This window comes from Hippocampus bargibanti, linkage group LG07 (genome assembly GCF_051943395.1).
Source record: "Hippocampus bargibanti isolate YZ-2025 linkage group LG07, ASM5194339v1, whole genome shotgun sequence".
In the NCBI taxonomy this organism is placed as follows: Eukaryota; Metazoa; Chordata; class Actinopteri; order Syngnathiformes; family Syngnathidae; genus Hippocampus; species Hippocampus bargibanti.
In genome coordinates, this window is record NC_142740.1 from 18210466 (window position 1) to 18222538 (window position 12073).

A 12073-nucleotide genomic window follows, 5' to 3' on the forward strand; every position below is an offset into this window, starting at 1 on the left:
TATTCTCATCCACAATGTACATCTTTTCACATAATGACCCATGCGAACATACAAAAACTAGGTTGCTTTGCTGGCCGGACATTTCACTGCTCCACAGAGTTTAAAATTGGCACCTATGCTGACAGGAGAATCAAGTGTTCTTTGTAAATTGGCCAGTTGCAGGACAAGAGGCCAAAAGCGGGTGATTCGTGATTAGTTGACAAGATTTTGAACGTTGATTTAGAGGAGTGAAGTCGATTAATTAGTTCCACACCTAGTGGGTGGGGTCTCCGAAGGTATCCCAACCGTCAGTGCTGTCTCAATGCGTCACGTTATGGTTGACAGAAAATCTTGAAATGATTTTAATATGTGACCTCAAATTCCACCACTGCCATGTGAAAATTTAATAAAATGGCTAATTTGAAAATAATACAGTACATCCATGCCAGTTAATCGCTGTAAACTCATCTTTATAGCCCACAAATTCTTTTCAGCATTTAACTTATCTTTTAAAACCCATCTAGTTCACAACATCAAGGAAAGCGGTAATCCTACTAATCTCCCGCATAAAAGAGGACAGATGTTAAGATATTGCAAAAAAAAACAATTACTTTGGGGTAATCTTGAGTGCATGATCATAATCTTGTAACGACAGAAGGTGACCTAAATTATTCAGAGCCGGATCAAACGATGCATTCAGATTGCTGCGTGTACTGTAACAGTAGACGCTAAGAGACGACGGGATGCAAGTGAGCATGACAAAACCACTCGTTATTGTAGCGCCAGCCTCGCGGTGGCTTCTATGCAGAGTTAATGGGGTGGAATCGCCGATAAACCTCCGGAGGCGAAGATCACTGCTTACCGAAGCAACAATCAGATGATGGCACCTGAGAGGGAAATCACAAACAATCGAAGCCAGTGGTGACTAAAAATTGGGTTTCCTCAATAACATTGTCTGGCGCTCCTGATGGCATCGCCCGGTCACATGCGGCATATGCGTAAAATCCCACTCACGGTGTTATCTAATGCTTCGGCGTCCTTCCGAGGTCCTCTCTAGCAATGAGAATGTAAAATCGGAGGAACAATAGGAATGAAGAAGAACGAATAAAAGGAGTGAAGGCTTCCTTAAGATTTCCGCTAACGTCAAACTAGCACTAGCCAATGCTACGAAGCTGGAACAAATATTAAAGCAACTCGACACACTGCTTCTTATAAACACTTGGGTTAAAATATTACCTGAATGCTTGGTAAATATATTGATCGACAGGTCGGGCACGTTGATCGCAGTGGTCCTGCCCGGCGGTGTGCCGATGTTACTGCCGGGCTCTCGGGGTCTCCTCCCGGCGACGCTCCCCCGGATCCCCTTTCCTTGGTTTGCTTGGGACGCGTGGGGCTGTGGCGGCTGCAGTCCGGTCGATGTGCCCTCACCGACGCGGCCTACCTGCTGTCCCATCCCGGTAATTTGTCGTAAGGACGTTTGGGACCAAGCGAGCAAACCCCAGTGCGCCTCTGGCTCACATTCCCCTGCGCTGGAGGAGCCTGCGTGCCGAATCGCGATCCTCAATACCCCTCCTCCTCCTTGCGCTCCGCACCGCTAACTATCCAGTATTAGCTGGCTTGGCTAAACACTTAGCCGCTGTTAGCAGTAATCACAGAAATCCACAACTTCCCTGGTTCTAAACATAAAAACAACCACGGCCGTGTCGTGACAGCCACCGTCTTTGCATCGGAGAAACGGACGTAGTCCGGGCAGAAGATGAACGAGAGGGTTTTGCTCAAATATGGAGCTTTTTTTTCAAAATTTTGTCGCCGTGGTCCTTCTGCTGCGCGCCCCCTCTGACGCCGCCATCTTTACCGCAGAACAGAAGATGTGTTGCACAAGGCGGCAGGGGGTTGGCTGGGTTGGCTCTTCCTCCGACCGTCGCCGTTCAACACATCTCCGATACACTGAGCGTGGGCAGACAGGCCCAAACATCACCCCCGAGAGCTGGGTTAGACAGTCGTCTTGTCACCCCATAACCTAAAACTTTGCCCATGGGGACGCAAGAAGTTCGATTACGCTGGGCTCTCAGCAACTTTTCACTCTAATTAGTCAAATATGTTTCGTGGAAACATTGAGTCCAAATTGTGCGTAATATATACTCATTTGTGCGCACGATTCTGTTCCTCCCAAAGCAATTTCTGTGGTTCAATTATCAGAGATCGATATCTATATAAAACAATGTCGAAGACATTGCTTGTACACGTATTTGTAAGCTAATTAAAATGCAGAAAAAATAACTGTCAAAAATACAATTTTAAAACATGCACGACAGGCATTTTCCCCATTTAACTGTTAAGGGTTGTGATCCCTGCACCATTATAGAGACATGCTTCTTTAAAAAAAATAAATCAGCACGCAGTCCAAAAATGTCAGAAATTGTGAATTCTATGGTTTTTTTTAATCACTCGATATACCTTCCGAAGTATTGATAATCAAGTCAAATGAAGGTAACAATTAAGGCGGTGGTGATGTCGTCTAACGGAATAATTTGTCATTGTTCTGTGCAACATTTCCATTGATAGATGAATAGATTGTAATATTCTGACAAATTAAGTAAAATTTGGTAATTTCTCGCAGCAACCTTGATAATCTCTCACAACGCAGTAGTGTGCCGTGACAATCTGTTTGGGAAGCAGTGTTTTAAAAGTAGAAGATATTGCAGTTTTCCCCAAGTAAAGGAACAGAACGAATCAGCAAATTAAGAATTGATATTTCCAAATTTGTGATAAATGGCATTTCACTAGTTTCGCACTTTCCCATCTACAAGACAATCGACGCGTTGAATTCAACACGGACATGGTCACAAGAGCCAAAGATTGAACACACAACCTTGGAAGACTGGATGCTCAATCTACCATTGAGTCATGTCGCCCCAGCGTGGTAATAGTTTGGAAATTCTTTTCCAACAAGAAAGCACTCCACTGCACAAAGGAAGGTCCATCAAGAGATGGATATATGGTGTGGGAGAACTTTGATGATGATGATGATAGCCTGCCCAGAATTCTGACTGTAACCTGATACCAGATATTCAGCCAGGCGTTCACGTCTAATATCGGTCTGTCTCCTCATTAATGCTGCGACTCTATGAATTTCCGTGAATTCCAATAAACACCATCCGAAAGTATGTGGAAAGCCCTGCATGACGAGTTGGCGCCGTTATAGCTACAAACGACGAACAATAGATCAAATATGGAATGTCGCAGCTCATATAAACCCTTCACAATTTCGTGTAGTGTAGACTGAAACTGGGTGAAGCACTTTGTTAGACCACGCTTTGAAAACTGCGATATTAATAATACAAATGTACTCACGACAGTTAAACGAGTGTAAGCACGTTTTTTTTAAGTTCAAATAAAGAATAGATCTGTGAAAACGGAGACGTGCAAAATGTGGTCACATGGCATAATTATCGATACAAGCGGGGTTACTATGTAAACTAAATAATGAATCTGTCAACAATGTCTGGATCTCGGGTGTTACTGAAGCAACAAATAAAATATGAAAACTATCACGTTGCGTATAAATCGGATAATTTTCTGTATTTGTATGCGAGTGTCTAAAATGTTTAAATTCTGAAAATTTTGAAAAATAGTAGCAAATGTTCACGGTCATATGAAGGTGCACACATTTGAACCTTTTTTTGTTTTCAGTTCTGATAACATTTCCGAGTGTGTTGAAGAAAAATACAAATCTAAGTGAAAAAAATACACAAGAAATCTGTTTTAATGAAGACAGTTGATACGTTTTAATACAGCGACCTCTTGTGTTCAAATAATGCTCAGCAAGGCTGTCATTGCACTTTCAAATTTAAGGGTTGAATAGCACAAATTATTTTTAGTGACACGCATTGTAATCCATTACAATTAGCAACATTAAACGTGCAACAAATGATTGTATCGCGTTGATGAAAAATGTCAACTCTGATGCTAAAGTTCAAGTAAAAGCACAGAACATCACCATGCCTGCATTCAAAGGACTCATTCCATAAATGTGCCCTCACCATCAATATTATTCAAGCGTTTAAACATTATGACAGACTGCAGCCACATAGCTGAAGGAATTGCATACAATTCATTCAAGTATGTTGAGGATAAAATCTCATTTTGGTCCCAAAGAGAAAAAAAAATCATGCACAATATTTGGCCAAGCAAGTTGAAGTTATATAGAATACATAGTGGACACAGAATATATTATCTTTGCATTTCTTGTCATAATATGCCATTTGAATGATACAGGCGGTATTTTGCACTGTGAAATGCAAAATACCAAAGAAACTAAATGACCTTTATGATTTGGATGCAATTGCTGGATTTGTTAAATATTAACTATTACTATATTTGGGAAAGAGTTGTACATAATGACTGGCCACATTGAAGAATGTTCCACACAAGAAGTAACCTCATAGTAGATCAAGTCAAATGGCTTGGGAAATTCAGATGTAAAATAAAGGATATATAATAGATAAAGTAAGGCACCAATTCGGATTGGGATTCACAACTTATTGAATCTTTTCCATACTTCCATACATAATTCAGTAGTAACGGTAGTGCAATAAACGAAGAAAAACAGCAGACATAAATACTTAAGACAAGTAACAGAAAGGTTAGTAAATGAGATCATTTGTCACAGGTGAAGTCCAGGTCAAAGCCAGTTAATTGGTCATCACACTTTTCTGGCAGGTCCATGACCGAGGCTGCAGTAACTCTCGCAGGGAGGGCTGAAGCAAAAAATACAATTTTAACAATGATCTTTTCTTGTAAAAGCAATTCAAGAATACACAATTGGAGAAAAAACAAATTACTAGTCAGGTAATACCTCTTTTGCAGGGCAATAGCGCTGCGCATACCACTCCTGGGAGTACAGACAGATGATTACGCCGTGTCCCAAGAAGAGGGAAGTCCACATGATTATATTCCAGATGGGACCTTTCCTTTGGTCATGGAGGATGAAGTTAAACATCACTGTCAAAAAGTAAAAAAAAAAAATGATTATTTGAAAGTGTTTTTAGTACATATGGAAAAAACAGGAAGCTGAAAGGTATACTGGTGTCTCACTTCCAAAGCACATAAACAGACAAAAGAGGACTGGATAGAAGAAGCCGAAGCAGATTGCAAGGATGTACTCATGGACAACTGCAGACAATGTAAACACAAACAGCATGGCTGCTGTTCGGAAACGCTTCTGGAAGATCTGCAATTATAAAAGGCAAGTCAAAAACATCAGTGATTAACTGAAATTTCCCGCCCCCAGTTCGTGACGTCACGCCAAGACGTATTGCATTGCTAGTGAATCAAAACAATGGCTTCAGATTCAGAGAATATGCTTTCTTGTTCCGCATACAGTGATGAATATGATTCAAATAGTTCTGAAGAGGAAAGCATACATGTTTGCAATCGATTAAAGAATTTATTTGTGCCATTTTGAGGCAACATTGGGGGAAAATCTCTCACCCAAAAAAAAGAGGCACAAGATGGTGACCTCCTGTGGCCACCTCCGTTTCCACAGGCTGATAAATTCCTTATATGGAGCTTGGATGCCTTCTGGCGGCTTTTGGGTGCAACACGAGGTCCCCAGACCAAACAAGTACAGCAAAATACATTGACGTGATGGAAGGACCGCTACAATGCGTCTTTTTTACGGTCAGGGGCGGTCCTTTAGTGATGTCACGTACGGACTCGTCACCAACTCAAAAACAAGACTTCCTGAATATTCAGCGCGAGTCTTAAAACGTAAAATATAGCTATATGCGGTGGAATCTTGGTAAAATACGCTCAGTAGAAGTCATTTGAAGCCATTTTACAAATTATGGACACAACTTGTCCGGAGACGTCGGTTGTCCTTTAATAAACCTCAAATACATAAAAGATTTTCAAGTCTTCTCTTTTTGCTTTCTACCAGAAGACTGACAGTTTTATGCTATCAGTGATTTTCTATTTACCTAAGGTCACATGAGGAAAATTTTAGGGTGACCAGAACTCAGAGCAAACTTTAAAGGTTATCACAGTACACATAAACCAATTAAGTACAAATACGGTGAAAAAGTAAAGATCACGGAAATCCACTCACCCAAAGGAAGTCCCTGTACACGTAGTGAAACAGCCAGTCATGAACGACTACATTCCAAGTACGGTAGTAGTTGGCAAAAGATGTCGAGTTCCACCAGTCCTATGAGGTGGAATTAAAATGAATTTGTCTGACCAGTTACCACACACACGGATTTCATTTTAAGAGCAGAAAGTTGCTTCACCTTATAGAACATCCTATCCCCAAAGCGAAGCATCTCTGCAAATGCATTCAACCAACAGTGGAGGAAGGCAAAGAAACCCAAGAAAAGAACCAACACTCCTGTAACAATCAACAACAACACAGAATGTAGTAAAGGAAACACAATTGCAGTTAACTGGATAAAGGAAAAGCTTACTCTGAATAATGATCTTACCAGGGAGGATGGAGTTGAACACGCCAAGTACCATGGCCCTCAGGTCAAAAAACTGAAGGCTGATGCTGCGGAACTGAGGGATGCAGAGCCGCACAAACACATAGTATGCATAAAACAGACAGCTGAGCACCTGTGTGGAGATATCAATATGGAATGGTAAGATAAACAGGCAGACATGTACTATATCAACCAAACAGTAAAAGTCTGAAAGACGGGTTGGTACCTGGAGTAACTTTGTGGCTACATATCCCCATCTGATCACTGGGCTCCTGCATTAAAAATATGAGAGGTAATTCAGTTGTTCCATCTTCAGTTCTTCGGGTATTTAAAAAAATAAGATGCTGTGCTCACCTTGGATATTTATCTCTGTATATAAGTGTAGGGGCAAACAAAAAGTAGAGATATTGAGAAGCATGAGGCACCACTGGGCTCGGGCCTGTTCATGACAAAAGACTCATTAAAATCGAAAAAAAAAAAAAAAAAAAAAAAAAAAAAAATAATCGACACGGAAAAGATCTTTGACATATACGTAAACAATCCATTCATAATTGTGAAAAATTAGAGGTTGAACAATGTTGTTGAACAAGAGGTTGAACAATGTTGTTGAACAAGAGGTTGAACAATGTAGTCTACACCAATCAATGTGATGCAGTATACAGAAGTTCTACATGTCAATTAACATCACTTGGTAAATAAATGAACCCCCAATTAAGCAGGATTAGAATTTTTGATACCGTTTATGCATTGGCTCCATTTAATAATGTGTGTGTAGGGGACTTACTGGACTTGTCCTTAGCCCAGGCCAGAACTCTTGGGACATTCTCTCTTATAAAAGAGTGGGTTTTCATCACAAGTCTCACCTGGATTGTGCAATGGACACAGCAATTTATGTCATTCAATCCCAATTAACATTCCATTTTCTAAAGTAGCTACATTCTATTCAGAATGTTCCAAGACATGAAGAATACCTGCTCCAAGATGACGATGAAGCACGATGCCGGGGGCAAACTGTTGACCACAACCACATATGTGGGTAAAAAACCAAGGCCCAACGCTTGATAGAGAAGGAACATGGAGCCAAACAGAAAACTGTAAAGCATGCGGTGACCAGAAGAGCCAGACTGGCTCTGCGTCCACATCTTGAACAGGGGATAAGGAACCACTAAAACTGAAATGAACATCAAGAGCCACGTGGAGACCACTAGTGGGAATTGCCCAAATGCGTAGACCAGCAGATCAAAATCTAGCACCAGTCTGGAGGGATAAAGCAGACAGGAAAAATGTCACAAAAATCAAACAAAAATGGCATTATCTGTTATGCGAATGGTCAAACCCGTTTGCAATCTTACCTGCCTTCATCGATGAAATCAACCACCAATGTACTGAGGATAAAAAGAACCAGCAAGGCAATAAACATGTGGTAGATAGTCCGGATGTGGTTCACCTCAAACAGCTCACTGTAGGGAGAAATATAACAGTGGTGACTGGAAGAATTTGATCGCACGACACAAGTGTCAGGCGGTGAAGATTTCTTTGCTTACTCAAGGAGGGACCTGCGAGTGACAAATTGTTTTCCCTCGCCATGAGGAGGTCGGAAATGCCTGCAGGAACACATGGCCAAGTTAGTAACACATTTTTGTGCTAAAACGCGAGTAGCGACATACCCGAGTCTGCTTCTCTCCTTGTCTGACAAAGGAGGTGAGAAGACAGGAGGCAGTGGTGCAGCTTCCAGTTTAGTCGACTCCTCAATAAGACTGTCCATGAAATCATTGACCTGCTTGTCAAATTGGCGCATCATGTCCTTCTTCAGGTACTTGGGAGTTTGAAAAGCACACACCAAGTCACAAGCACTGATAAATAAACACTTTGCGAAAGTCACTGTTTACAATTCCCGCACAAATTAGGGAAAAGATGAAGCAATGTAGAAACATTATGAATGCAGACAGATTAAAAATGAGCGTCAGCCAATTGCAGAAATTATTTTTGAGAGACAAAGCTTCTCTGTAAGGACAGAAGCATGATTTAGCATTGACGGAAACTTGATCTCATGTTTTGATTTCATGAGCAACTCATTCAAATAAGCACAACGAAGCTTCCCCATAAACAAATTATTTCATTTCTAACCTCTGCTTTCCTTTTCAGGTGTAGCTTGTTGGTGATAATTTGCTCCACCTCAAGTTTCTCTAAAATTAGAAAAGACACAGCATCCACATATTATCCTTGCTGTCATTGCCTTTTAGCGAGCATCTTGATAAAGTTCATAGAGTTGCTTGTTCTGTAGCTACAAGAGGACACAAGCAAGTGTCTTATTGGTCCCAAGCCCAGATAAATACAGTGGGTTGTGTCAGGAAGGGCATCCGACGTAAAAACTTGGCCAAAACAAACATGTGAATCAAACCTCAGAAGATGGAGGACACTGATTCGCTGTGGCAAACCCTGAAGGGAAAAGCCAAAAGGAAATGAAGAGTGTGGTAAAATGAACAATGAGCGTCTTGCAAATTGTAACCATAAAAATATTCTCAAATCTAAGCAATTCATCCACAAACTGCCCCGCCAAACGACAAGCGGGTTAAATGAAACATAATCAATTTAATAAATACTTTGAACTACAGTTTTGAATACATTCACAAACAGATATGAGGTGAAGAGTTATTTATAATTTACAGTGTCAAAATTAAAGTCATTTTATAATTCTTTTTTTCAATTGTATTCTCCCTACTTGTATCCTGGGGTGATCTCTGTTAAATTGTTTTATTAGATAAAGAGATTATTTTCCATGACTATATTAAGAGCTAATACAACCACGGTTTTGAAGCTTGCGAGGTGGGAGATACAAATTACGGAAACATATGTACAGGTAGATGCAAGTCTAGCATGATTTCTTCCAATCACAGGTGAACAATCAAGTCATATTGTCAAGCACTATAAAACAACACATGGGAAATCCCAGCATATTTCAAACATTAAAAACATAACCTTAACTAATTACCTAACCTTACCTAATTATATAAAAAAACAAAACCCAATTCAAGCATTTTTCACTGTTTTGGACACTTAAGGGATGAGAACTCAATGGGTGGAAATCAATGTAATGAAATTCTGACGACACATGTCTGACTACCGGTAAGTGCAATTACATCCACCTACATTGAATAGCACTTGTCCTTGTGAGGTGAAGCGTATACTGTATCACCAAACCTTGGGCTGGCGACCATTTATGTGCAAACTGTCATGATTTCCCATTCAACTTCTAAGAGGTAGTGTGGATTCATGATTTTTAAGAAAGGTTCTGACATTTTCACGTGTTCATTTCAGACAATGATTCACTATTAAGCATTTGTACCGTTGGGAAATTGGTCTTTGATCCCCTGCCGAATTTTTAAACGTGAACATTCGAGTAAACGTTGTGTGTGAACGAACCCCAAATGAACCAAAGTTTTAAGTTAATCAGGATCTCAAATGATGATTACATTTCTTCAAAGTAATTCGTACCACTGCTGCTGAGCTGACTGTCTCCAAGAGACTGATTATAATCCCCTGCGAGGCTACACTGGCCATTCACTGGGCTATCCGGGTCAGAGACTGTGGGCATTTTGGCCAAGTTTCGATGGCGGAATCGCACACTGCCGTCATCTCCATTCTTCATCCTAGAAAGCAAAACAATACAAACAAACTTGTGTTTTCGAATCTCACAATTGAATATGGACAAGAATCCCAAGGATTCTGAATGACACGCAAAACAAGCCAAGTTGGACAAGTGAAGCACTTTCACATGACAATGTACGGACAGCTAGCAGTTCAGTTAGCAGATGAAAATGCGAGCTACCAATCGTATGAAAGTTAATTAAACACAAATTCCCCTTCCTTCACTGTCCGGTGAAAGCAACGTCGTGCTCCAAATGAGAGATACACAATTTAGCCAAAACTAGTATAGCCCAATAACAGTTTCAAATTCAATGTGGATAGAAACGAATAACGAATAAAACACTCACGTGAAAGCCCCTCGGGAAATGATAGTCCTGCGACTTCACGGAACTTCCAGTCTTCTGGACGCTTCTCTGTGACGGACAGCAATGTGGGAAGTGAGCGACTCGGGACACTTTCATGATTGAGTCAACAGTGAACCGAAGATGACCAGTTGGCTCGCCGCCCATTGGCTGACCGTCTCTACTCCCGTGACGTCATCAAAAAGGCGTTTAAAAAACACTATTTTATCCACTTATGAATTTGGAAGCTTGTTCAGATGCAGCTACCCATCAGGGAAACATTTTAACCTGTAGGGAGTCAATCATGGCAGATGTAAATATATTCCTTTCTTTTTTTTAATGTTGTTTTCTTTCAACTCTTGTATATGTTCAATGTTTTTTTTAACAAGAGCTTTTTTTAGTTCCTGTCATGAGCTTGGAGAGCAATTTGAATGATATTTGAAAATAAACATTGCAGTTGTTGTTATATTAAGCGTGTCAAACATGATTAGATACAAAGAGACAAGAACACATCTATGTAGACTGTGAGCATCTTTGTTATTTTTTGCCAAATTTTCCCCAGTGGCATTTTTCTGGTCAGTGATGATCAAGATGAGGATGATCAAGAATGAGGTTGCATGCCAAATTATATGAGCATATCTCCGACCGTATTTTGACCTTGGAGTGGCCAAGATTTACTTTATTGTAAAAACCTGGTACTCAACGTGAATGAAGGCCTGTACAGCTACCTGAACGAACCCATTTTATTCCACAGCCATTTATGTTTTAAACAACTGTCTTTTCCTAAATACTGTTTTAGACAGATGCTATCATCTGAACATCGTACATGTAATTTTGTGTACTTGCTGTACCGCTGTCAAACATCAGCTTAAAAAATGTAAAACGTCTTATTGAGATGGTCATGTGATCTATGTTTTGTTTTGATGTCTTGACCAGATGATGCTCAATGTGACCATGTTCTCCCTTTTCTAACTGGTCAAAAAAAATCAATAAAAAAAAGAACTAAAACAAAACCATGTTTGTGTGTGTTTATGTTGAAAACTCCTCATCCTTCCAAAAATGCTCTATGTAACATTTCATTCTGGTATTCCGTACAAAAACAAACAAACAAACAAACAAACAAACAAACAAAAAGCATAAACAGAAAAAAAATACTCAGCATTAATTGGAATTTGCACATTTTGTAAGAGCTCCAATATTTCCACTTCTATCAACGTCATTTAAATAAATATCCACAAAATAAGAAAGCAGTGCTCATGTACATTGTTGAGACGACATACATTCCTTCTACAGCTATTTACAACTGTTTTATGAAACACACAAATGCATACAGCATCGCTGTGGCGACCTCTTGAAGGGAGAAGCCAAAAGGAAAATAAGAACAGAAAAAGACACATGCATACAGCATGCACATACAGTCATTTGTCACAAGAAGCACAGGGGGCCCAAGTCGGCGCAGATCTCAGGGATGTGCGCCCAATGTGATATTGTCTCGAGACCCAGATCTCGGATAGGAAGTAACTCCATATCACCTCGGTGTAGCTCTGTGCTGCCCCAAACTTTCACAACCATCTCCACCTGCAAGCCGACATGAGAGAGCAAATTATTTATTAGTATTATTATCGG

The 12073-nt window shown here is 40.3% G+C and overlaps 3 protein-coding genes across 13 annotated transcripts in view; all 3 read right to left on the bottom strand.

The window, feature by feature from the left end:
* abl2 (ABL proto-oncogene 2, non-receptor tyrosine kinase) overlaps window positions 1-1847 on the bottom strand; it is a 30025-nt gene extending 28178 nt beyond the window's left edge. For both annotated transcript variants that reach the window (XM_089000684.1, XM_089000683.1), the window contains exon 1: window positions 1216-1847. In XM_089000684.1, coding sequence (XP_088856810.1) covers window positions 1216-1432 — 217 coding nt within the window. In that variant the 5' untranslated portion in view covers window positions 1433-1847. The remainder of the gene's footprint in view (window positions 1-1215) is intronic.
* A 1900-nt stretch (window positions 1848-3747) lies between these two features.
* On the bottom strand, window positions 3748-10589 carry soat1 (sterol O-acyltransferase 1). 3 transcript variants are annotated; one of them, XM_089001044.1, is made up of 16 exons: window positions 10454-10589; window positions 9954-10108; window positions 8586-8644; window positions 8126-8274; window positions 8003-8062; window positions 7811-7918; window positions 7430-7715; window positions 7243-7321; window positions 6813-6897; window positions 6685-6730; window positions 6462-6591; window positions 6270-6367; window positions 6089-6187; window positions 5077-5212; window positions 4838-4983; window positions 3748-4739 (listed from the first exon to the last, which is right to left on the bottom strand). In XM_089001044.1, the coding sequence occupies exons 2-16, from the start codon at window positions 10105-10107 to the stop codon at window positions 4674-4676; spliced, it is 1701 nt and encodes a 566-aa protein (XP_088857170.1). In that variant the 5' UTR covers window position 10108; window positions 10454-10589; the 3' UTR covers window positions 3748-4673. The 3 variants fall into 3 exon arrangements, with proteins under 3 accessions (XP_088857170.1, XP_088857171.1, XP_088857169.1); XM_089001045.1 differs by lacking the exon at window positions 10454-10589 and adding an exon at window positions 8860-8897 and having other exon boundaries at window positions 9954-9986; XM_089001043.1 differs by having other exon boundaries at window positions 8003-8274.
* The window catches only part of LOC148895654 (uncharacterized), a 39714-nt gene continuing 38094 nt past the window's right edge, over window positions 10454-12073 (bottom strand). For 7 of the 8 annotated variants that reach the window (XM_089001037.1, XM_089001039.1, XM_089001038.1 and 4 more), the window contains one exon: window positions 10883-12025. In XM_089001037.1, coding sequence (XP_088857163.1) covers window positions 11873-12025 — 153 coding nt within the window. In that variant the 3' untranslated portion in view covers window positions 10883-11872. Of the gene's footprint in view, window positions 10520-10882; window positions 12026-12073 lie in introns of those variants that run through there. The other variant, XM_089001035.1, reaches the window with a different exon arrangement.

Excerpts from the sequence above, each read along its gene's own strand:
- soat1 (XM_089001043.1), bottom strand. The coding sequence starts at position 10,107 with ATGAAGAATGGAGATGACGGCAGTGTGCGATTCCGCCATCGAAACTTG. Across the intron at positions 6,368-6,461 it reads GTTCAACTCCATCCTCCCTG|GAGTGTTGGTTCTTTTCTTG; the intron begins GTAAGATCATTA and ends TGATTGTTACAG. Across the intron at positions 6,188-6,269 it reads GGGATAGGATGTTCTATAAG|GACTGGTGGAACTCGACATC; the intron begins GTGAAGCAACTT and ends TCCACCTCATAG.